We start from the raw sequence: 23,490 nt of genomic DNA, 5'->3' as shown, positions 1-23,490 counted from the left end.
ATATCTGGAAGTTTAACCTCTGATAGGAAAAGTGGTCTTCTGATTTAATCCATGGTACCCTCTCATCCTTGTAAATCGCAGCCAAAGACTAGAAACCTCAGAGATGACGCTGTGAGAAGATCCTTCCCCACCAAAAGCAATGGCCGCCACTGCCCCTTGGGGCTGGAGCAGCCTTGGGCAGTTACCCATCACATTGCCAGCACCTCTCCCCACTATGACACGTCTCTGGTCCCTAAATTTTCCCCACCCCACCCTTGTAGACTAGCACACAGAGCCAATTCAAGCGTATAACCGAAGCCCACTCTGGAGAGAAGTAACCGAGGTAATAAACTGTGTACCATTGTGATTAGTCATGTATTCAATGTCATGTTTTTGTTTGGCCTGGCTCTGATGTAGAGCACTGAAGAATCCCTTCTGCGTAGCCCCTGTTCTCCCTCCTGGTCAGCAGACCTCCCCCTGGATCAGATCTCTAGAGTTTAGGTTTCTTTCCCTTTAACTTCCTCTCTTATCGCATCGATGCAAGCCATACGTGTTTCCTTTTGCCTCCATTTGGTTTCTGAAGCAACAGCAGTCTTTCCTGTTTTGACATCACAATCACAAGCAACTTCCCTCATCCACTAAGCCGATTCTCTTCCATTCAATAATGGGGATCGTAAAACAAATCTCTTAATAGTGGTTGAGAGGATAAAGTGAGAGGTCTTGTGTAAACTTCCGTGCTGGTACCAAGCTGACATTCAAAAAGTGGTAGCTGCTACCATTTTAATTTGTTATTACTTATTATTTATTTAACATGCAGTCATTTGAGCACCTGCTCTGTCCCAGACATAGAATTAAGTGCTTTGGCTTAATAGACGTGGTCCCTGTTTTCATTTGCCGTACAGTCTAGTGGAGGGAAATAAACATGTGAGCAAATAGCATCGTGAGGAAGTTTCTGCTAGGCTAGAGGTCTGTGAACTCTGTAGAAGAGGGCGGAGGCGACTGAGGAGAGGCTTCATAAGGAGGGAGGTCCTGGAGCAGGGTGCAAGAGCTGTGTGGGTACTGACCCACAAGGCCGTAGGGAAGGGCGTTCTGGGCACAGGGAGCCGTGTAAGCAGTCACAGAGGCAGTAAATAGCCTGCAGGATCAAGCCTAGGGGGCCACAGCTTAGCATGAGAGACTAGGACAGAGAATCAGGACAGTCATGGAAGGTGTCGTCTGCAGCCATTTCAAGAATTTGAATCAGGGAAGGGGCTTGAGCGTATGGCATCTGAAAGAAATCCCTTTGACAGCCGATGGTTACCAAAGATGAGGCCGAAGGCAGGGAGCCCAGTTAGGAAACAGTTGAAAGAGCTCAGGTGGGAAGAGGAAGAGCAGCAGCGTCAGGAGGCTGGGTGAGGGACGCCGGGGAAGGGCTGGGAACTGACCGGACATTGGGATGGAAGGCTGAGGGAGCCGGCTCGGGTCACTCCTGGTTTCTGGCTCAGGTGACTGGGTAACGAGATCAGGTCCACTGAGCCTGGGTTCCAGGGTGGGGCTGAGTCCCGGCCGTGCTGGAATTGAGGTGCCAGTGCTGTTCCAGTGAGACGGCCGGTACTTCGTCGGGTATTAGAGATTAGAGCGGGCACCAAGGTACAGGAGACAGCGCAGAGAGACCCAGGAGGGTGGAGTCATGGGCCTGAGAGCAACTTTTGAAGAGTAGGCGATGAGGGTGCTAGCCAGCCTTTCTCTTGACCTCCACGTCCTGTTTTATTATCGTTCCTTCGTGGGCCCTGTGTTCCGCTGGTCAGTCCAGTCTGGATCTGCCCTTGATTATAGGCATTTCTAGTTCCCACACCTTCCATTCCGCACCAGTAGAACTCAGCTTTCCCTACGCAGGCCCTGCAGTTTGTTCTAAAAAAGGCCTCATGATCTATAAAAATTACTTCTCCCTTTCCCCAAACCAGTTGCCCTTCAGTCCCCAGTAAATTTTTCAGAGATCATGTATTTTTTCCCTTGTTCTGACAGTTACTCCGTTAGCAATTACTTCCTATCTTTGCATTTAACACCCTATAACTATGTCACTATCATGTCTGTTAGGGTGATTTTCAGCTGCTAGTAATAGAAGCCTGACTTAAACTCACTTAAGCATAAGGTGAACTTTGTGTTTCTTGTAACCAGGAGATCAGAGGTAGGACACATCCAAAGATGGTTGATTCAGTGGTTCGGCAATGTCATTAAGGACCCACGTTCCTTATTCCCCTGCTCTCCTTGGGGCTGGCTTCATCCTTAGAATGGTGGTAAAATGGCAACTCTAGATGTTTTATTCAAACACAAGAATACCCTGAAGAAGGAGAGAAACTCTTGCCCAGGCCATGCAGTGAAGTCCTTTCCTCCAGTCCGATTGTCCAGCTTGGATTGTGTCCCCCATCTCAGGACCAACAGCAGTCAACAAGGGAATGCCATGCTCTGATTGGCTGAGGCTAATCAGAACTCACCTCTGCAGTTTAGGAGCAATCAGCTTTTCCCCATCATCTCAAGACCTGAGTAAAACCGGGACTTTGGCTGGAAAGAAAAAGAAGACAATGGATGCTGGGAGGCCACAGTAACATCTACTTCAACTTCTCAGTTTTTGTATAGAAGGAAGTGAGGCCTTAAAAAAAGAAGTTTCTGGGGCACCTGGGTGACTTAGTCGGTTAAGCGTCCGACTCTTGACCTCAGCGCAGGTCTTGATCCCAGGGTTGTGAGTTCAAGCCCCAAGTTGGGCTCCATGCTGGCCATGGAGCATACTTTTTTTTTTTTTTTTTTTTAATTTTTTTTTTTTTTTTCAACGTTTATTTATTTTTGGGACAGAGAGAGACAGAGCATGAACGGGGGAGGGGCAGAGAGAGAGGGAGACACAGAATCGGAAACAGGCTCCAGGCTCCGAGCCATCAGCCCAGAGCCCGACGCGGGGCTCGAACTCACGGACCGCGAGATCGTGACCTGGCTGAAGTCGGACGCTTAACCGACTGCGCCACCCAGGCGCCCCTCATGGAGCATACTTTAAAAAAACAAAACAAAAACAAATTTCTACAGTCCTTTACCAAAGAGAGAATGAAGCCTAATTTGTCCCTTTTTTTTTTTTTTCTTTTTTAATCCACAGCTCCTTCATTCCCAAGTTCATCACTCACCTCTTCAAGTGCAAGCCAATTAGCATGGTGGGAGCAGAACAGGTGAGATGAATTGGTGTAGGGCCTTTTCCTTATGGCTTTTGTCATAGATCAAACACATCTTTCTAGTAGGGATTTACTCTGGAGAAATAAAATTGCTGATTTCCCCTGTTTGGGGGCAAAAGGAAGACCTGGCAGCTTAATGCATCCACTCATTTAAAACATTTTTGTTGAGCACCTACTAAGTACCAGGCATTGTGCTAGGTGTAGGTATACCACAGTGAATAAGGCAGAAAAGATCTCTCCTTCATGATGCTCACATTCCAGTAAGAAGAGACAGATTAATATATGAGTTAACAAATAAACTAGAAGATAATTTTAACTTAAGTAAGCTAAAGGGTATAAAACTATGTTCTGTGAAGGAATTCTCTTAGGGGCATGAGGGATTAATGACTTTTTTTTTTTTTTAACGTTTATTTATTTATTTTGAGAGAGAGAGAGAGAGCAGGGGAGAGGCAGAGAGAGAGGGAGACAGAGAATCCCAAGCAGGCTCCACACCATTAGCACAGAGCCTGATGTGAGGTTCAAACTCATGAACCCTGAGATCATGAACTGAAATCAAAGAGTCAGACGCTTAACATGCCTGAGCCACGCAGGCATCCTGGGAGCAATGGCTCCAGACTGGATGCTCAGAGAAGTCTTCTCTGAGACCTGGGGCTTGAGAGGACTAGGAGAAAAGGGTCCAAGCAGAGGAAGCAGAGAGACTGATTATTTTAGATCCCACAGTGGCTGGGCAGAAGCCACTTAAGAGTAGCAAGCAAAGAAAGGCTTATCTTGGGGTGCCTGGGTGGCTGAGTCGGTTGAGCACCGGACTTCGACTCAGGTCACGATCTCAAGGTTTGTGGGTTTGAACCCCACATCGGGCTTGCTGCTTTCAGCTCAGAGCCTGGAGCCTGCTTCAGATCCTCTGTCCCCTTCTCCCTGCCCCTCCCCAACTTGCGCTGTCTCTCAAAAATGAATAAATGTTTAAAAAAAAAAAAGAAAGAAAGAAAAGAAAGGCTTATCTTTTTGGTACTGAGAAACTGTTCACCTCACCCAGGAAGGCTTCCTTGATTCACCCCCTCTGTTCACTTCAGTCCTTTGCTTCAAGACATCTCTTCACAGATGGTGTCACCTCAGCACTCATGAGTTGAGTTATATGCTACAGCAGAGTCACTTCTTTTCAGCTAGCACCTATTCAGGCTGTCAGAAATTTGAGCAGCTTGGTTAAAAACTGAGAACAAACTGAGGGTTGATGGGGAGTGTGAGGGAGTGGAGGGTGGGTGATGGGTATTGAGGAGGGCACCTTTTGGAATGAGCACTGGGTGTTGTATGGAAACCAATTTGACAATAAATTTCATATATTTAAAAAAAAAAAAAAGAAAGAAATTTGAGCAGCTTGAATTTGGAGAACAGTTTAAGCTGCTTTAAAAACAAAAACAATAAGGGGCGCCTGGGTGGCTCGGTTGATTAAGTGTCCGACTTTGGCTCAGGTCACGATCTCAAGGTTCATAGGTTCGAGCCCCGTGTTGGGCTCTGTGCAGACAGCTCAGAGCCTGGAACCTGCTTCAGATTCTGTGTCTCCCTCTCTCTTTGCCCCTCCCTCTCTCTCTGCCCTACCCCACTCATGCTTTGTCTCTCTCACTCTCTCAAAAATAAACATTAAAAAAAACACACACACAGTAATATTCAGCACGCAGTTCTTGAAAAACACCTGTTTAGATACAGACTATTCATGTACTGATAAATAATTCTCATATATTCATTAAAGTAAATCCTCTCTAGACCTCTATGTAGCAACATTTAACCAATTGGTTACTTTTTATTTATTTATTTATTTTAATGTTAATTTTTGAGAAAGAGGGAGAGGCTGAGCACAAGCAGGGGAGGGGCAGAGTGGGAAGGAGACACAGAATCCAAAGCAGGCTCCAGGCTCTGAGCTGTCAGCACAGAGCCTGATGTGGGGCTCGAACTCACAAGCCGCAAGATCATGACGTGAGCCGAAGTTGGACACTTAACCAACTGAGCCACCCAGGGGCTCCCCTCTTATTTTTTATGTTTGAAAGAACACCCACTTACGTTTATACTCTTTGTAAGTGGATGGCCTTCCTAGGTTATGAAAAGAAGCACTATGATGTGAGCATTGAGACCTTGGGTTCCAGAATCATGGAGGTCCGAAGCTGAATCCTATCTCTGCAACATAGCAACCCTTTGTCCTTAGACAAATCCCCCAGCACTTTAGTTTCTCCATCTATAAAATGGGGATAATCATGGTACCACCTTACAGGATAGTTGTGGCGATTAACCAGACAGTGCACAGAAAGTGTTTGACGCAACGTGTGGCCCATGGTAAGTCCTCAACAAATGCCAGCTCTTACTAATTTAAGCATTCTCAGACCAAGGCCATGGCTCATTTCTGCTTTCAATGCCCACCTCCCCTCGCAGTGACATCTGGTTGATACTTGTCGCGGGCTATCTGGCTGACCAGCTTCAAAAGTCAGTCAAAAGTATTGTCTCAGAAAGCTTCTTGGGAGGTTGCATGGATTCAGACAGAGGCTGGTGGACTGTATCTGACGATAGAGTTTCGGTGTTTTGAAATTCTTGACTCCTGAATGTCACAAGCATAGGACTGATTCTCTCCATTGGAAACAGCGGAATAATGCCCCAGCACGTCTCCAGCGTCACTGGCACGTGTTTACTGGAGATTCATTCTGTTCACCTCACTGTTGTGTATATTCAGAGAGGTTGTGGAGCATTGATCTGTGTGCCTCAGAGAAGCTTTAAATAGAGTTCTGAGGTACTATCTTTCTGTGTCTAGACTTGAAGAAGCCACTGGGACATAAAGTTGACTGGTTAGAAACACGTTTTCATGAGTTTGCAGCTTTGCCCAGGCCGTGCTAGCTGACTTAGTGTCTAATAACCATGATATTTTCATACTGTCACCTAAATCCAATATCATATCTATGTTCCTCAGATTTTCTCTTCTTTAAACGAATGTTAAAATAATCAGCTCAGACTCAAAGCCCATATCTTCAGAAAAATATCAGTTTGGCCAGTATTAACTTCTGCTTTGAGATGTGGATGAGAAAACCATCTGTGAAGCTGGAATTTTCCTTTATTTACAAGGCAAATAGGAGTGGGTGATTAAGAGAGCCCAGCCTGGGAGAGGGCATGGGTAGGAACTGCAGGGCAGTGTGAGCCTTGATGGAGTCCCACATGAAATTCAGGTTTGGCCGGGTCCATGCTTGCCCTGAGTATCTGGGCTTAGAAACCCAAGCAGCTGGAGGCGGGATTACTCAGGCAGCAGAACCATAGGAATCAGGTAGTTAACAAAGACTGAAACAGATTCTGACTCGGGTCCTGTATCGGCTGTAATCCAAGCTTTAACAAAAGCTGTAGAATTGAAAGCTAAGATTCAGCCTAATCTCAGCTGCCTCTGCTTTGCCACAAAGGTACTAGATCCTAAATTTAGATTACCTTCAATACTTGTGCTGAAAATAGGAAAGGGGACGTTTTCCTGCTCTTTATTCTCTTCCTGATTACTCCACGAAGTGAATTATTTATCTTTGGGCGCCAGAGCCCTCTTGAGCAATTGCAAGGGCACCTGGAACTGAACCATACCGATATTTGTAATGCTTCGTGCTAGTTTGTGATTTTTCAGAGAATCTGATGGGATTTGCAGGGTCATTAATGAGCCCTGCAGCAATAGTAGCTGTGACTGAGCACACGGTAGATGGAAATGGAATCCATTTGCACAAAATTACCATAGAGGAAGCATCACAATATGGTGTGGTAAAAAGGACCCTGAGACTTGGGGTCCAATCCTTCCTGTGCTCTTAATGGCCCCTGTGATCACGAGTGGTTGCTTCCCTCCTCTGGGCTCAGTTTCCCCGTGTTTAAATACGAGCACTGAATCCGACCCTCACATGGCCCTTCTAGATTTATCATATTACAGAGTCTGAAATATTTTGAGCAATAGATGGCCTGTGAAGCTATTTTCTTTTCCTTTATGTTATCTTGATAATACCACATTGACTTAGTTTGTATTGTGGTAAAACATACATAACATAAAATGTACCGTTTTAAGCATCTCTAAGTGTACAATAGAATTAAGTGCATTCATGTTGTTGTGCAGCCATCCACCATCCACCTCCAGACCTTTTCATCTTCCTAACCTGAGACTCCACTCCTGTTAAACAGTAACTTCTCATTCCCTCCGCTCTACTTCCTGTCTCTATGAATATGATGCTTTAGGTACCTCCTGGAAGTGGAGTCGTACCAAGTCTGGCCTTTGGTGTCTGGCTTATTTCACTTAGCGTGTCTTCAGGGTTTAGCCATGTTTCAAAATTTCTTTCCTTAAGGCTGAATAATATTCCATCATATGTACACACACTGTACTTTGACCATATTGAACTTTTTAAAAATGCACATAATTCAAAACCATCTGGAAAGAATATTTAAAGCGAGTTTTAGATTTTTTTCTTAAGCCCAAACACCAAGGAAAGGGGAAAAGAGAATCAGGTATGCATCATGGCGGTTGGAAAAATGAGAAAATAGGATGGTTATTCTTGGGCACAGTTCTCAAGTAATCTCCTAAAAGTGGCAGGGCATTTGTAAGCATTCTTTTAAAAAAATAATAATAATAATAAGTGGAGGGGCCCCTGGGTGGCTCAGTCAGTTGAGCGTCTGACTCTTAATTCCAGCTCAGGTCACGATCTCACAGTTCGGTGGTATTGAGCCCCACGTCAGCATGGAGCCAGATTAGGATTCCCTCTCCCCCTCTCTCTCTGCCCTTCCCCTACTCCTACATGTGCATGTGCTCCTTCAAAATAGATTAATTTAAAAAAAATTTTTTTTTAATGTCAGTTCTCCCAAGATTAATCCTTAGATACAGTAAATCCCAGCAAGGGTTGGGTTGAGTTGGGTTGAGTTGGGGGTAGGTGGGAGTGTGGGTATAAATTGATAAGTTGATTCTAAAAGTTAGATAGAGGGGTACCTGGGTAGCTCAGTTGGTTAAGCATCCGACTTCAGCACAGGTCATGATCTCATGGTTCATGGGTTCGAGCCCCCCATCGGGCTCTATGCTGACAGCTCAGAGCCTGGAGCCTGCTTTGGATTCTGCGTCTCCCTCTCTCTCTGCCCCTCTCCTGCTTGCATTCTGTCCCTCTCTCTCTCTCTCTCAAAAATAAATAAACATTTAAAAAAGGTTTAAAGTTAGGTAGAAATGCAAAAGACCAAGAATACCTAAAATATTATTTTTAAAAAAGAACAGAGTTGGAAGACTTAAATCTCAGGCTATCAAGACTTCTTTTAGTAGGGCTGTGTGGTACTGGCAGCAGAGACAGGCCAACAGAACAGAATCTAGTTCAGAAATAAACCCACACACATAGAGACACTTGATTTATGACCAGGTGGCACTGTAATTCAGCTGGGGAGGGATGGTCTTCTTGATAAACAGTGCTGAGTAATTGGATATCCATATGGGGAAGAAAATTAATCTTGACCTTTACCACACACCATATACAAAAAAATCCGTTCCAGCAAGGACATGGAGAAATTGGAACTCTCATACACTGCTGGTCAGAATATAAAATGCTGAAGCCATTGTTGGGAAACTTTGGCAGTTTCTCAAAAAGTTGAACATAGAGTCACCATATGACCCAGCATTTTCACTCTTAGATATAAAACCAAAAGAAGAGAAAAAGTACGTTCACACAAAAACTTGTGCACAGACGTTTATGGCAGCATTATTCATAGTAGCCAAAAAGTAGAAACAACTCAGACGTGTGCCGGCTGATGAGTGGATGAACAAAATGTGGTATAATCTCACAAGGGAATATTATTCAGCCATAAGTAGGAATAAAGTACTCACTCTTGCTGTAACACAGATGAACCTTGGAAACATGCTAAGTGAAAGAAGCCAGATACAAAAGGCCATGTACTGTATGATTCCGTTTACATGAAATATCCAGAATGGGCAAATCTAAAAGACAGAAAGTAGATTCATGGTTGGTGAGGGCTAGAGGTGGGGAGGAGAGAAAGAGGGGTGACTGCAAAGGGGTAAGGGGTTTTTTACCCCTTACCACCTGGGGTGATGAGATGTTCTGGAACTACATAGTGGTGATGGTTGCACAACCTTGTGAATATACTTAGCTAAAAACACTGAATTGTACTTTTAAAAGGCGAATATTACTATATACGAATTGTATCTCAGCTTTTCAAAAATCAATTCCAGGTAGATTAAAGCTCTAAAAGTGATTAGACAATAAAGCTTCTGTAAGATATAAGAAAATATCTTTATGACTTTGAGTTAGGCAAAGATTCCTTAACAAAACATTGAAAGTACTAATCGTCCAAGAAAAGATTATTTGGAATAATTAAAATTCAGAACTTATTTTCATCAAAAAACAAGCTACAGAGTAGCAGATGATAGTTGCAATACATACAACTAACAAAGTACTCATTCTCAATATATTTGTAAAACCTCTGACATATCACTTATATGTGAAATCTAAAAAAACAAAAACAAAAAGCATAGACTTGGAGAATAGAATGAGAGTTGCCAGGGGCTGGTGGAAGAGGGAATATTGGGAGATGTGGGTCAAAGGGTATAGACTTTCAGTTACAAGATGAATAAGTTCTGAGGACCTAATATACAGCATGGTGACTATAATTAATAATAGGTATTTTATGTACTTGACATGTGCCAAGAACAGGTTGTGAGCATTAGCACCACACACACACAAAAACGATTAATTAATTGCCTTGATCTTGGTAATCACTCCACAGTATATATGCATACCAGGTCATCACATTGTACACTTTAAATATATGCAATTGTATTTGTCATTCTTCAATAAAATTGAAAAAAAAAAAAAACACTAAAAAAAAAAAAACCTAATAAATCAATTAGAAAAAGATGATCAACCAATAGCAAAGTGGCAAAAGACTTAAATAGGCAGTTCAAAAAGAAGATACCTGGAAAGCCAATAAATGTATTATTAGTCATCCAGGGAAATGTAAATGAAAACCACAGTGATATCAGAATGGCCAGCACGTAAAAAGACTGACAATACCAAGTGTTGGTGAGAATGCGAAGCATCTGAAACTTTCATACATCGCTGGTAGGAATGGAGATTGGCACGGCCACATTGGAAAACTGTTAGGCCATCTCTACTAAAGTTAAACACGTATCTGTCTACCCCATGACCATTGGGCAGATTCCACCCCAAAGAAATGAGGGCGTGTGCACCAAAGACATGTACAAGAACGCTCATGGCAGGGTAATGAGCAGTAAACTAATACAGAGGCCAGAAGAGTAGTTACCTTTGTCGGGAAGGCGGGGAGAGCACTGACTGGAAGAGAACATGAGGGAGCCTTCTGGAATACCACAAATGTCCTCTATCTTTAATTAGACAGTAGAGTGTCTATGTATGTAAAAGTTTAGGAGGCTATACACTTGGTTTTCCTATACTTTACTGTACGAAGCTTTCATCTAAATTTAAAAGGGGAGGAAAGGAGGGGCGCCTGGCTGGCTCAATCAGTGGAGCACGCACCTCTTCATCTCAGGGTTATGAGTTCGAGCCCCGTGTTGGGCATAGAGATTACTTAAAAGTAAAATCTTTCAAGAAAAAGTAAAAGGGCACTGTATGTTAACTAACTTGGACGTAAATTTAAAAAAGAAAAGAAATGGCACGTCTCCTCACCTTGGTCCGTTCGTTCCTTGCATCTTGAACTGTGCCACCGCATTGAAGAAGAACTTAGCAGTGTGCACGTGCTTCTATGCCTTCTAGGCGTGTGCCTTGATCTTCTCTTCTTAAGGTTTTCATCACTAGTGCCAGTCACGATGTCCCCCAAGAGTTGTAGGAGGCTTCAGAAGTGAACCCTCCAAACTTTCTGCTGCTGGGTGATGACCTTTCACGGACATGGGGTGCTGGCCAGCCTTATGCCCCAGGAGCACACCAACAAGAGCTATAGCACCCCAAAAATTTTCTCTGAGGCTCAAACAAATTTGGCTGATGGCCATCTCTTTCTCCAGTGCTTCATGCCTAAGAAGATGAACTGCTAGCTATTTTCGAAGGGGAAAACCAGCAGATTTTCATGATAAATGGGGCCTTTCACCTGCACTTCCTACAGACAGCTGCAAAGTCTGCCAGACTAACTCTTGCCTTTTCTGACTTCATTGCTTTTTGTAAAACCTGAGACCAAGGTCTCCATCTGTTCAGCTGTCTGGTGAGAACAGAATTTTATTGTGACTGGCCAGGGACTGAAAATGTCATCTCTCTCAAGATATGGGAGACCCAGAGAATTATGTCAAGTTCCTTCAAAACTCTTCCTGTCACTTAAGACTATACAATTATTTATGCATATAATGTGTCTCTGGGAAGTAGGAAGTGTAGAAAAAGTAGGAAGTATCCCCATGTGTTTGAAATCCTAATCGTGTTTTTCCCACCGACAAATAATGCTAAGACATGGCTTTGATTTTGACAAGCCTCTGAAAATTTGCTACATGGAAGATAAAGTTGAATCCTCACCAAGCGTCAAATAGCATTCCATAAAACAAAAACAAAACAGAGAAGGAGTGACAAAAAAAAGAAAATATTAATATTCCCAGTTAACAAAAGTACAGGAACTAGTGTCGGGAACACTGGTGTAACACGTAGCTCGGTCAGATCTTAACATGCTTTAGTTTGCTTTAGTTTTTCTTATAAAGGAAATCATACAGTTACTACCGAAGCCCCCTGTGGACTCTACCCTGCCATTCCCCTCCCTCCATGCCCAAAGGTAACCATTATTCTGATCTTGATTTTTATCATTCCCATGTGTGTTTTGGTATGTTGCGTGTGTATATATTCTCAAATGATACGTGATTTTGTTTTGCATTTTAAAACTTTATGCAAGTGGTACTAAATGTATCATTTCCCCACTTGCTATTTTTGCCTAACAGTGTTTTTTGAGATTTAACCACATTGATATACGTTGTTTGAGTTCATTCATTTCAACTTCAGTATCTTGTTCCATTACACGAATCTGCCACCATTTGTTTGTTCATTCTGCTGTTGATGGACATTTAGATTGTTTCCAGTCTTTTGCTTTTACTTTTTTTTTTAATGTTTATTTATTTATTTTCAGAGAGAGGGCATATGTGTGTGAGCAAGCGGGGGAGAAGCAGAGAGAGAGAGAGAGACAGAGAATCCCAAGCAGGCTCCATGCTGTCAGTGCAGAGCCCAATGAGGGGCTTAATTTCATGAACGATGAGATCATGACCTGAGCTGATATCAAGAGTCAGACGCTTACCTAACTGAGCCACCCAAGGCACGCCCAGTCTTTTGCTTTTATAGACAGCGGATGCAGGGAACATTTTTCACGGGGGCAAGAATTTCTCTCAAGGATGTAAGTGTGAGGGCTGTGTTATGGGTTATGCACATGCACAAGCAGGAAATATTACTGAATTCCCCCCAAAGTGTTTTAATTTATACTCTTACCACAAGTGTGAATTTCATTGCACTGTATCCATGCCAACACTTGGTATTATCAACCTTTTTACTTGTGCCTATCTCATGATTATGAAATGGTATACAATTGTGGTTTTAATATGCATTTACTAGATTACTAATAAGGTTAACTATCATCTCACTTGCCTTGTAGGCACTTCAGTTTCTGCTTCTGTGAGTTGCCAGTTCAAATCTTTGCTCCACTGTTGGTGTTATTATTGCTTTGGGGTTGCTGATCTTTTTCATGTTGATTTATAGGAATCTTTATATGTTCTGAATGGTATTCCTTTGCCCGTACCGCACATACGCTTTTCTAGTTTGTCTTTTTCCTTTGCTTATGTACCTTTGATATAGCTTCATTTTATTTTAAGCGATAGATTTTTTTTTTAATTTTTTTAACGTTTATTCATTTTTGAGAGACAGAGCAGGAACAGGGGAGGGGCAGAGAGAGAGAGAGGGAGACACAGAATCCGAAGCAGGCTCCAGGCTCTGAGCTGTTAGCACAGAGCCTGACACGGGGCTCAAACTCAGGAACCGCGGGATCATGACCTGAGCCAAAGTCAGACGCTTAACCAACTGAGCTACCCAGGTGCTCCTAATTTAGTTTTTAACTGGCAGAAATTATACCACATTTTTTTCTAGCTTTATTGAGATATAATTGGCATATAACATTGTGTAAGTACAAAGGATACACAGTGTGTTAGTTTGATATGTTAATATATTGTAAAATGATTCCCACCACAGCATTAATTAACACCTCCATCCTGTCACATAATTGCCATTACTTTTTTGTGGTGAGAACATTCAAGATCTACTCTCTTACCAACATTTAACTGTGTCATCTTGGTTTTTTCCTGGGTAATGGGAATTGTATGTAACAAAGGTTTTTCCTTTTATATTCCTGTTTATTTTCCAAATTCTCTCCATCAAGAATGGAGAAATCAGGAAAATGCTTGCTTTTGCTTTTGGTTTTTTTGAGAGAGAGAGAGAGAGAGCATGGGGCGGGGAGGGGCAGAGAGAGAGGGAGACACAGAATACGAGGCAGGCTCCAGGCTCTGAGCTGTCAGCACAGAGCCCCACGCAAGGCTCAAATTTGTGAACCACAAGATCATGACCTGAGCCAAAGTCAGACACTTAACTGACTGAGCCACCCAGGCACCCCAGGAAAATGGTATTCATCAGCATAGGTATACTAAGTGCTGTGTCCCCATGAAGTGGCTAGTAATCTGCTTCATTCCCACAGCTGCTGCTGGACACCCATTCATTGAAGATGGTCCTGCTTGATCTACCTTCCATTGGCTCACAGGTGGTGAGGAAAGCACCTGCCAGTTACACTAAAATTGTTGTGAAAGGCATGACCCGGGCAGAAATGATACTCAAGGTGGGTCTTGTATCTTCCTCAGGGTTTCTATTAAAAGGGGCTGGTTATCTGGTGGTTTATTCGAAGGACTACTGGTTTTGAAAGTACAGATGAGGGCTGTCCCCATCAGCCCCAAAGGATTGTCCACATTCTTTGGCTAGCCAGATTTGGGCCTCATCAGAGATTGTTGAAAGTCAGTGGACAGTTACTCAGGGGATCAGTAATTCTTTGTGACAAATGAATTTTTCATTGTAATGGGATCCTCTTGTAGGATTTGGCCAAGATTGGAAATTAGGTGGGGCTGTCGCTGTGAATCAGTGTCTGAGTCAAGGATCTCTTTACTTCTCAGCAGGAATTTAGCCCAGCTATCAGTTACTCACTTTCCCACATAAACCTCTTTAGCTTTCTATACCCTGCAACTTTCCAGGAACTCCAAGCAGATGTTGCAGTAACTGAATCTGATCAGCAAATAGGCTTTAACGGGGGCTTTAGGCCCCGTTTAACAAACTATTATATGTGGGGTGACGATATGGAGAATGTCTGAAGCCTTGAGCACCTGCATCTGATTTTCACCTGCACTTGTTGAGAAGAGAGGGGGGCCTGTTTGGGGGAGGGGAGAAGGCTGGAGAACAAATGGAACTATCATGAAATGTTCCTAAAAGTACAGGGCCTGCAAGCTCGTCAGGCCTGTCTCCCAAACAGAATGGCTTGAATGATGGCGGGAGTGTAGAGTAGCTATGTCCCATCATTGGGACCAGGTGAGGTTCCCGCACAGACCTTGAGCCCAGGCCGGAGGAAACTGGAAGCGGCCTAATCGGCTTCTTCCCCCAGCTGGCTCACTCACCGGAGAGAGGAGCGTGCAGTTGGGGAGCGATCTGCAGGGAGTGTCTGAGTGAATACTGCTTGTCACCCTCTGGTCCATTCTCAGGAGTTCCTGCATTCCAAAACCAAAGCAGAATGGATCTGAAGATTGTGATGCCCTCAGTTTCCTTCTGTTTGTAGATTGACAGTTTAAGTGCATGTAGTTAAATGAAGTTCAGATTTTAAGTCTTGAAAGGCAACTTTGGGATTTTTGTCCTTGAGAAAATCCATTTAGATCTATGGGTTTTGTGAGTCATTCCTCAGGGATAAAGATGCATTGGGACAGTAGGAGCAGGTATCATGAACCCCCATCTCAGAACAGGAGGCTCTCCGGCACAGCGTTTCAGAAATGGTCCCAATACTTAAAAACCACGTGGGAGGACCTCACCCCAGGTCTCTGAGTTCAGATCTTCGGGGGAAGCACCTAGAAATCTACACTTAAAAAGCAATCCAGGTGATATTTATGCTGTAGTAAATTTTAGAAACATTGCTGTAATTGAACGTTGAGATGAAATAGGCTGTCGGGACATTTCTGAGTTTAAGGTTGCCGCCGCTTAAGGAACTCTTGCAGAATCCATTTTGTGGTCAGCTTGCAAGTAAGGAAAAATGATCCCCTGCTTTCCAGTCATGAGTTTTCCTGCAGGCCCACTCTTGTCTCCCTCCCCTGCAGGTAGTGATGGCCCCTCACGAACCACTGGTGGTGTTTGTTGACAACTATATCAAACTCCTTACGGACTGCAACACAGAAACCTTCCAGAAGATACTGGACATGAAGGTTAGCTCGCTGTCTTGTTTTGTCCACACTTGCACATCCTTCTCACACGCGGTGGTTCCTAACCAGGGGGTTGGATACGGGCTCCTGGGGAGCTTTCTCAGAGTGCATCTGCCTAGCCCCAGGCCACAAACCAGATTCTAAGACGTCTTCTGAGGAGAAGGACCCCGGACAAAATAACTTCCTGACTCTGCTGGTACCTCCGAGCCCCATGGAGAACCAAAGGCTCAGCAGAGGCTGGGGGTGGAAGGAGTGAACTGTCCCTTCTCTCCACCCCTTCTTTCTCTCCTTTCCTTTCACCCGTTTTTCTTCCCTCCACTCTTCTCCCAGGCTACTACCCACGGCAGGCAACGCCCCCGAAGGAAGTGTTCATCTTCAGCCTAGAGCAATTATGCTGTTTGCACAGCCGTGGCTAACAGCACACGAGATATTGCACTCTCCCCTGGGGACTTACTGGGGCCAGATGTCATGATTACCCTCCTTTCTCTTTCAACTTCAGGGGCTGAAGAGAAGCGAGCAGAGCAGCATGCTGGAGCTCCTGCGCCAGAGGCTCCCCACCCCGCCTTCAGGGCCAGAAGGCTCCGGCTCACTGTCACTACTGGCTCCGACACCAGAACAGGAATCTTCTCGCATCCGCAAACTAGAGAAACTGATTAAAAAGAGACTGTAGGAGCATGCATGGGGCACTGTTTTCCCTGGCTGGTGCCCCTCAGCACCCGGCTGCCTGGAAGCCCCCCACCAATCCTGCATTCCCCCTGACTCTCAGATCATCAATCCTGAAACCTCCTGGGACATTTGGGTTGTTCATGTGTCTTCTCAATGACCTGTCTTAATTCTTGTCCTAATCAAAAAGCCAAGCAAGGGCAGGGTGATAAAAAGGCTACAGAGTTGGTCTTTGATTCTATAGCAGAGGCAGTGGTGGGTGAAAGGGCTCTGCGGTTCACTTGTGTTCCTGAGCTGCTCGTCACTGGCTTTACAGCCTCACCTCTGCTGTCACACCTTCTGGCACGTGGCCCTATCTGCCCCACCTGGCCAGACAACATGGGTAGAAGCCCTGGATCTCACCCCTTCCTCCATTTGCTGCTGTGGGAGGTTACCCCTGCAGCCAGACGCTAAGATTTGTGCTCCTTGTTCTGTGGGCTTGGGTCTGGGGCCTGAGCTAATGCATTGGCACATTAGAGCTGTAGGACATTCGTCTTGCCTGATGAAGGCAGTGGAAGCAGGTGCATTCTTCCTTCTAGATCCATCTCCTGGTATGTATTGTCATGCCTAGGCCAGGTTATCTCAGTAATCTCCGGTCCCCTCTCTGTATGTGTCTCAGGAGAAAGTCCCTCTGTGTGTCTCACCCAGGAAGACTGTATGTGCTAGGCCTCAGAAGCAGGTGCCCTCTGTGTCCTAGGGCTCCTTGCCTGGGTATGGGGGTACACCCATATCTGCCTTGGAGAGAGGGTTCTGCTCGGCATACTCATGGCATGCTATAAGCAGATTATTTTCTCCATTTCTTTATTCCCACTCTAGCCCTGACTTCTAGGGGAGGGATTGCCTTCTGTGAAAAGAAACTAGGAAGTTTTCCTAGAAAACTTGTCCTAGGCTTTCTCCTCAGATGACGCTGTAGGACAGCACAGGAGGCCTGGACCCTCTACTCCCCTTCCTGGCCATTTATTTTCAAATCCACATTACTTTCCAGAATGATCTGAAACAACAGAGGTGATATGAGGTGCCAGAACGACATACCTTTGGAACAGAATGTTGACCTTAAACACCTGCTCAGAGCCTGCGCCAGCCCAGAACACAGCCTGACCCCCGGCCTGCCCGGCCTGTCCACTGGCTCTCAGCCAGCATGGCTTTGCAGAAGAGAGCTGCCCCCTAGAGCCGCTCAGTCCCCACATCATCCTGCAGCATGAGAACGGGCAGCATGTCAGGTAGCTGTCCTGACTTGCCTGGTTCAGTGGAAACCGAGCCTCAGTTAACCGGGACCACAGCCTCAGGGCAGCTGCCGTTCGTGTCTGCATTGTTCGGGAATTCTGAACAATGTGTTGGCCAGGTGGGGAGAGAGCACTAAGGAGGAAGGAGGAGCTCTTTACAGAAAATGCACATAACAGGCCCTCAGGATAAAATTGGGATATCAAATAGCGCTCAAAAATGAGTTTTCAGGATAGAGGAAGTTTCCTGAAAATCCATAAAACTTGTGACAGCCATAAAGGAGGAAACGTTAAGGTTTGAAAACCAGACCAGGAACTGATTATTTTTCCCTTTCTTGTTTTCCGATGCAACCAGTCTGTGCGGCGCCCCTTCCCCTCCATCAGCCTTGTCCCAGACTCAGCCCATCGGCCGCAGCTTTGATCCCAGGCCTCACTTCTTCACCGGCTTCCAGTCTCTTCTTGCTAGTCAGTATGACTCGTATGTGCTGAGCGTCTCAAACTGGACAACACCGAGAAGAAAGTAAGAGGTGTGACCTTTGGCTGAGCTCTCTTAGGGAAAGATTGCTAAATGAGAAAAGTGCAGAAAGGCCAGGGAGGGGACGGGGCGAGCGCAGGCCGCACACTGCCCGGACTTCACTTTGCCGGGACAGCCGTCCTGCTGCCCCGGTGACGCCCCACAGCGCGCACTGAGGGAGGTTAACATTCTCTTCCTGCCCTTGAAAGAAGGGCTGATGGGCCCATCTCCAAACAGCACAGGCACTTCAGCCATCTGTCATCAACCTGGGGAGCCGGGAGAGCCAGTGGACTCTTGCACCTGGTTCTTGTCACTCTCGGTGTTTATAGACCCGCACTTCTCTCTCTGGTTCATTCTGAGGAGTTGTTTTCTGGACGTCTCCATAACACATTGAGATGTCAAGCCGCTGTTTCCCCCCCGTTGGTGGTCACAGCCAGGGAAGTTGCTTTCTTGATTTATTACATTGTCAGTAATCTCCAAGGAGCCCACAGATGTCAGTAGGAGTTATGCTAAATGTCTCGTTGATAGAGTCTGAATTCCGCGTATGCATCTTCTAAAGACTGCACGTTTCTCAACTGGGGGTACGCATCAGAATCACCTGGGGCCCATTTTACAAATACAGTTGCCTGGAGATTCTGAATCAGGAAGTCTGGAGTGGGGTCTGGGCATGTGGGTATTTGGAACATTTACCCCCCTTGTTAGAAACTATTGCAATAGAGCGACATTTGCTTTATCAAAGTGTTCCCGTAGCACATTTTCGTGAAGATTTATTTTTCCCAACTCTCTAAGCAAGTGTAATTACTGTATCGTTGAGCTGGTACCAACATGGGAAAGACTCTTTGCTAACATCCAGGGGCTTTAATTTGAAGCTTGTGTTGATGACAGGGACCATGCCAGAATTGTGCTGTCCCCATACAGACTAAGATTCTTGCCGTTTTGACAACCTGGCCCCAAAGAGAAATTTGATATATGATTGTCACTTCAAAATAACATATATAAAGGAGATAAAAACAGTAACAAAGAACTCTGTGATTAAGCTAAATTAGATATTGTGCCCATTCCTCCCCCCCACTTTCTCTAACTCCTAAAAAAAAAAAAAAAACCAAAAAACAAAAAAAACTTGAAGCCACTTTATGTGGTTAAAATACATATCGGTAATTTGTAATTGATGAAGATCTACTTTTATGGACAGACTTCCTGATAGCTGGCTTAGGGGTGGCCAGGCCGGAGAAACTTCTGTCTGAATCATAACCATGTGATAGGAACCACAATGGGTGGACAGAGTGTTTGGACCTCCAAGTTCGGTTCTGGAAGTAAAACTGTCTCCACTCCTCCCTCCCTTAAAGAACCAAGAACTAGTACCTAGGGCTTTGCCCCCAGAAAAAGGTGCCTCCTTTCTCAAGCCGAGGATCTTGGGTGCAGATCAAACGGGACTGAGAGCAGACTGCGAGGGAGCAGGGTGACACTTACGGACCGGACAGGGCGAGCAAGCACGTCTGCGGCTGCTGCCCGGTGTGGGGGTGCTCCACCAGCCCATCCTGAATTGCTGTTGGACAAGGAAACCTAGCTCCCTGTTTACGGAATGCTAGGGGAAACGCCAAAAGGTCACAGCTGGAAATGTAATTCCTCTCCCTAGGAGGAGAAATCTCCAGAATAACTAGCTGGCTGACGGCGAGAGCAAGTGTTTCACACTTCTCTACTCCAAGTCAGATTTCTAAAAATAAAATCATTAGAACTGCATCGGGCCATTTAAACAATAGCCTTGGAAACACGGACACATGAAAAGTTGGCATCCATTTTATATCGTAAACCTCAATTTCCAGTCTGATCCTAGTATTTATCAGAATAGATAGCCTCCCAGACCCTCAAAGTTCTATACTTGTGGGAGATATCAGTTTCCTTAAAATAAAGGGACTGCTTTTTTGTGTAAATATCTTTCATTTCCCCCATCTGGAAGTGATTTCGCGGTGCATATTGGAGCATAAAGTACTACAGTTAATTACAGCATTACTGGATGTCATTTGCTAGGGTGTATTTCCTTACTGATGACAGAAAACAGAACGGACAATAGGAAAGAATCGGGAAGCCTGCGAACCTCGGGCCCTCCGCAGCGTCTCCCCTTCTCCCCGGTGAAGATGTGCCCCTTCCCTGACGGCCGAAGGAAGCAGTGCCTGAAAACAGACTCGTTCATCAGCACGGTCCTGGCACGTCCAGTCTGCCGGACACCTCTAAATACGCGTAGAGCGTGCTGCGTCCGATCTGGAACCCTTCTTGTGTTCTGAATTTCTGTCCTGTTGACTTTCCCTTCTCCACCTTACTGTTCCGGTCATAGCCTGCTTTTCCATGTGACTGCAGACGAGTTCTGTCCTGTACACAGTAAGTTAATCCTGTTTCCATAATAAGTGGGTGGGCATTTTGCAGTGAACTTTTTGGGAAGTCTGGCGTTTCCTTCAGCGGTGGAAAATCTGTTGCAGCACTTCCATTAGGCTGGCTTCAAGAGCCTTACCTAGTTTCCATTCTTTATTTCCACCCCCTCCCCACTTCACTGGAGTACCCAGAGATCAATCTGATGAGAAAAGAGACTTTTCCTTAGAACCCTCCAGAAGAGCAGTGCGAGGTGGCTCACCTGCCCCGTTCTCGTCCTTGTCACCGACATAACCAGCCACTGGAGAGCAGCAGGGTAGGAAGAATGTGTCCATCTGAAACAAAAGCAGCCTGAGACTGGAAATTTCTACAGAAGGACCTGGTCTCCAGGTCCGGTTACGGCACTTTGACTTGACATTGGACGAGTCCTTAGTCCTCCGAACCTTAGTTTTCAGGATCTGTAAAAGGGGATTATAAATAATAGGACTGTGTAGGTCACAGGAGACCAGGTTGCGTGCACACGCTCTGTCAGCCATCAGGCAGCGTGAAAAACGAAGTAAATGTCCATTATCGCTCGCCAGGCCTGAACCACCCACCAGTGCCCGGCCTGGCTGGATGGTGGGTGGCCATAGGGCTTGTTCTGTCCCTGGACTGACTTGAACAAAATGGCCAGGTGACAACATAACCATGCTGCTGTGTGCAGGCTGCCTCGGGGGTGAGCAGCGGAATAGCTAGTCTTTGCCTTTTTAAAAAAAATTTGTAATGTCTATTTATTTTTGAGAGACAGAGAGAGACAGAGCGTGAGCAGGGGAGGGGCGGAGAGAGAAGGAGACACGGAATTCAAAACGGGCTCCTAGGCTCTGCACTGTTAGTGCAGAGTGAGCCCGAAGCGGGGCTCAAACTCACGAACCGCGAGATCGTGACCTGAGCCAAAGTCAGACGCTCGACCGACTGAGCCACCCGGGTGCCCCAAGTCTTTGCCTTTTCAGGTCATGCTTGTGATATCCAACTTACTCAAGCATTTTAAGACTCTCCGAACCCTCTATTCCCCTGGTCCTAACAGCTGCTATTTCCACAGTATTTAGGGATAACCCTACAGACAGAAAAGAGCTTCCTCCCTCCTGGTGGTGTTGGCTGGGCTGCCTGTTGTGGAAAATGTGGCACGTTTCCTCTGAAGGCAAATTAGAAGGGTTGCCAAAGGCTCCCTTCCAAACAAATTCTTTAAATACGATGTCTGGTGTCCATAGACCAGACTTCAACTGGCCATTCATGGCAGGAACAGAATTCCTGCCTGCCCTCCTTTTTTCTTTTTTTTTTTTCCCCTTTCCTACAATACCCAAAAAACTACGTAAGAATATCTTGGGACAAGCAGAGGCTCACCAGCTATTTGCATTACTTTACAGTTGCCTTTCAAAGAAGTTTAGACCTTTCCCAAGGCCAGCTGAATCCCTATAATCTGGGTTTTCAATCCGCTTTGGGGATATTGATACAGAGAATGCTAAGTGATAGAGGGATATTAAAGTTAAACAGGGTTCAGCGCTTTGTCCCCTAGGGATGTTTATCACTTAATCTCAGGGCTCTGGTAGCTTCTGCTCAGTAAGCAAATGGAATTTGTACAATTGCCGTGCCTCCTCCCATTTGGGGTCATTTTTCAAAAGTGAGAAATTAAGAACAGCTTCTCCACAAACTTTCCTTTGCTTCTGAGGCCAAGGAAATTATTTGCAAAGCGGGCAGCCACTTTCAGGAGAGCCAGGTGAAGTGATGGAGAGAAACTCTATCTTCTTGTGCATGTTTGCTCTGTGCTGATGGAAAAGAAAGGCGGTTCTTGGGGAGAAGGGAAGCAGACCAGCTGCTGGAGAGACCGCGTGCCCCAGAATTATTCCCAAACTAAAGCACTGTGGCTGGGCTGCCTGGAGCAGACCCTGAAGAGCATTAGCAGGCAGACGGAAAAATAGCCAATGTTGTAGAAAGAAAAACATGAATTCACACACAGAGACACCCCACGACCTCATACCCATGCCTGTTGCCTCCCTGGCACGGCTCTTAAAGTATTCATGCCGTTGGCACTACAGGTGGCTGGCTGTGCTGTCACAGGAGGGCGCCCACTGTAGGTGAGGTCTCAGCTGGGTTCGTCCGGGCCCTTGGCTGCAGCCCCAGCTACCCATACTGTCGGGCAGGCAGATCATCTCTTTGATCGTGAGGGGGACCAAGGGGTCTGCACTCTTCCGTGCTCTCTGTATCTGGATGGGAACCAGCTGCTGAGTATTTACTGCATCCTGAATACGGGGTGCTACCTCGTGGGATCAAAATCACCGCTAAGCAGGTGTGGCCAGCTCCATTGTGTCGACGTGGACCTGGAGGCCTGGAAGGCAGATGCCACTGCCAGGGCCAGCAGGTGGTGGTGCCAGGGTCTGACTCCTGTCTCGGTCCACCCATGCTCTTTGTGCCACACCTGTGGCTTTCAAATTCACGAGACACCATTTTACGTGGGACTCTCGCTCTACAGAACAGAAGTGTTTTATTAATACGTGTTAGAAGTTCAAGTAACTTTCAAAGCAAATCAGAGAGAGAGCATTGAAACCACTGCAGTAAATAGAAAGCATTTTAAATCTCAGGTGATGGATGACACTTTATCGATCCCGGCATCCAACTTATTTCTGTGCTTGGCTTTGGTTGCACAGAATACAGAAAGCTTGATTTAACCCAGCTTAGAATTTGCAGCTAACACCGTTCTGTTTTAACAGCCCTCCTTGCAATCCCAGACACTCTTCAGTTACACAGATGTGACAAGGACTCTTGATCCTGAGGTCTACGGGTACGTGAGCAGCCCTAACGGCACAGGTTAACACACAAAGGGTCTGTATCATCGTACGTTTGCACCCGAGACACGTTTGAGGATGCATGTTGTACTGTTACAGTTTTGAATATTTAGGTATTTTTTAATATATTTATTTTTGAGAGAAAGAGCAGGTGAGCAGAGGAGAGGCAGAGAGAAAGAGGGAGAGAGGGAGAATCCCAAGCAGGCTCCGCACTGTCAGCTCAGAGCCCGACGCAGGG

At 45.5% G+C, this 23,490-nt stretch overlaps 1 protein-coding gene across 3 annotated transcripts in view; it reads left to right on the top strand.

The window, feature by feature from the left end:
- Positions 1–20,089, top strand: part of VPS53 (VPS53 subunit of GARP complex) — a 147,926-nt gene extending 127,837 nt beyond the window's left edge. For all 3 annotated transcript variants that reach the window (XM_045490503.1, XM_045490502.1, XM_045490501.1), the window contains exons 19-22: positions 3,101–3,170; positions 13,884–14,021; positions 15,532–15,636; positions 16,133–20,089. In XM_045490503.1, the coding sequence (XP_045346459.1) occupies positions 3,101–3,170; positions 13,884–14,021; positions 15,532–15,636; positions 16,133–16,303 (484 nt within the window). In that variant the 3' untranslated portion in view covers positions 16,304–20,089. The remainder of the gene's footprint in view (positions 1–3,100; positions 3,171–13,883; positions 14,022–15,531; positions 15,637–16,132) is intronic.
- Positions 20,090–23,490: the final 3,401 nt, after the last annotated feature.

The sequence above is a fragment of the Leopardus geoffroyi genome, chromosome E1 (assembly GCF_018350155.1).
Source record: "Leopardus geoffroyi isolate Oge1 chromosome E1, O.geoffroyi_Oge1_pat1.0, whole genome shotgun sequence".
Lineage (NCBI taxonomy): Eukaryota > Metazoa > Chordata > Mammalia > Carnivora > Felidae > Leopardus > Leopardus geoffroyi.
The sequence above is the reverse complement of the archived record's forward strand: the minus strand, read 5'-3'. Positions and strand labels throughout refer to the sequence as shown.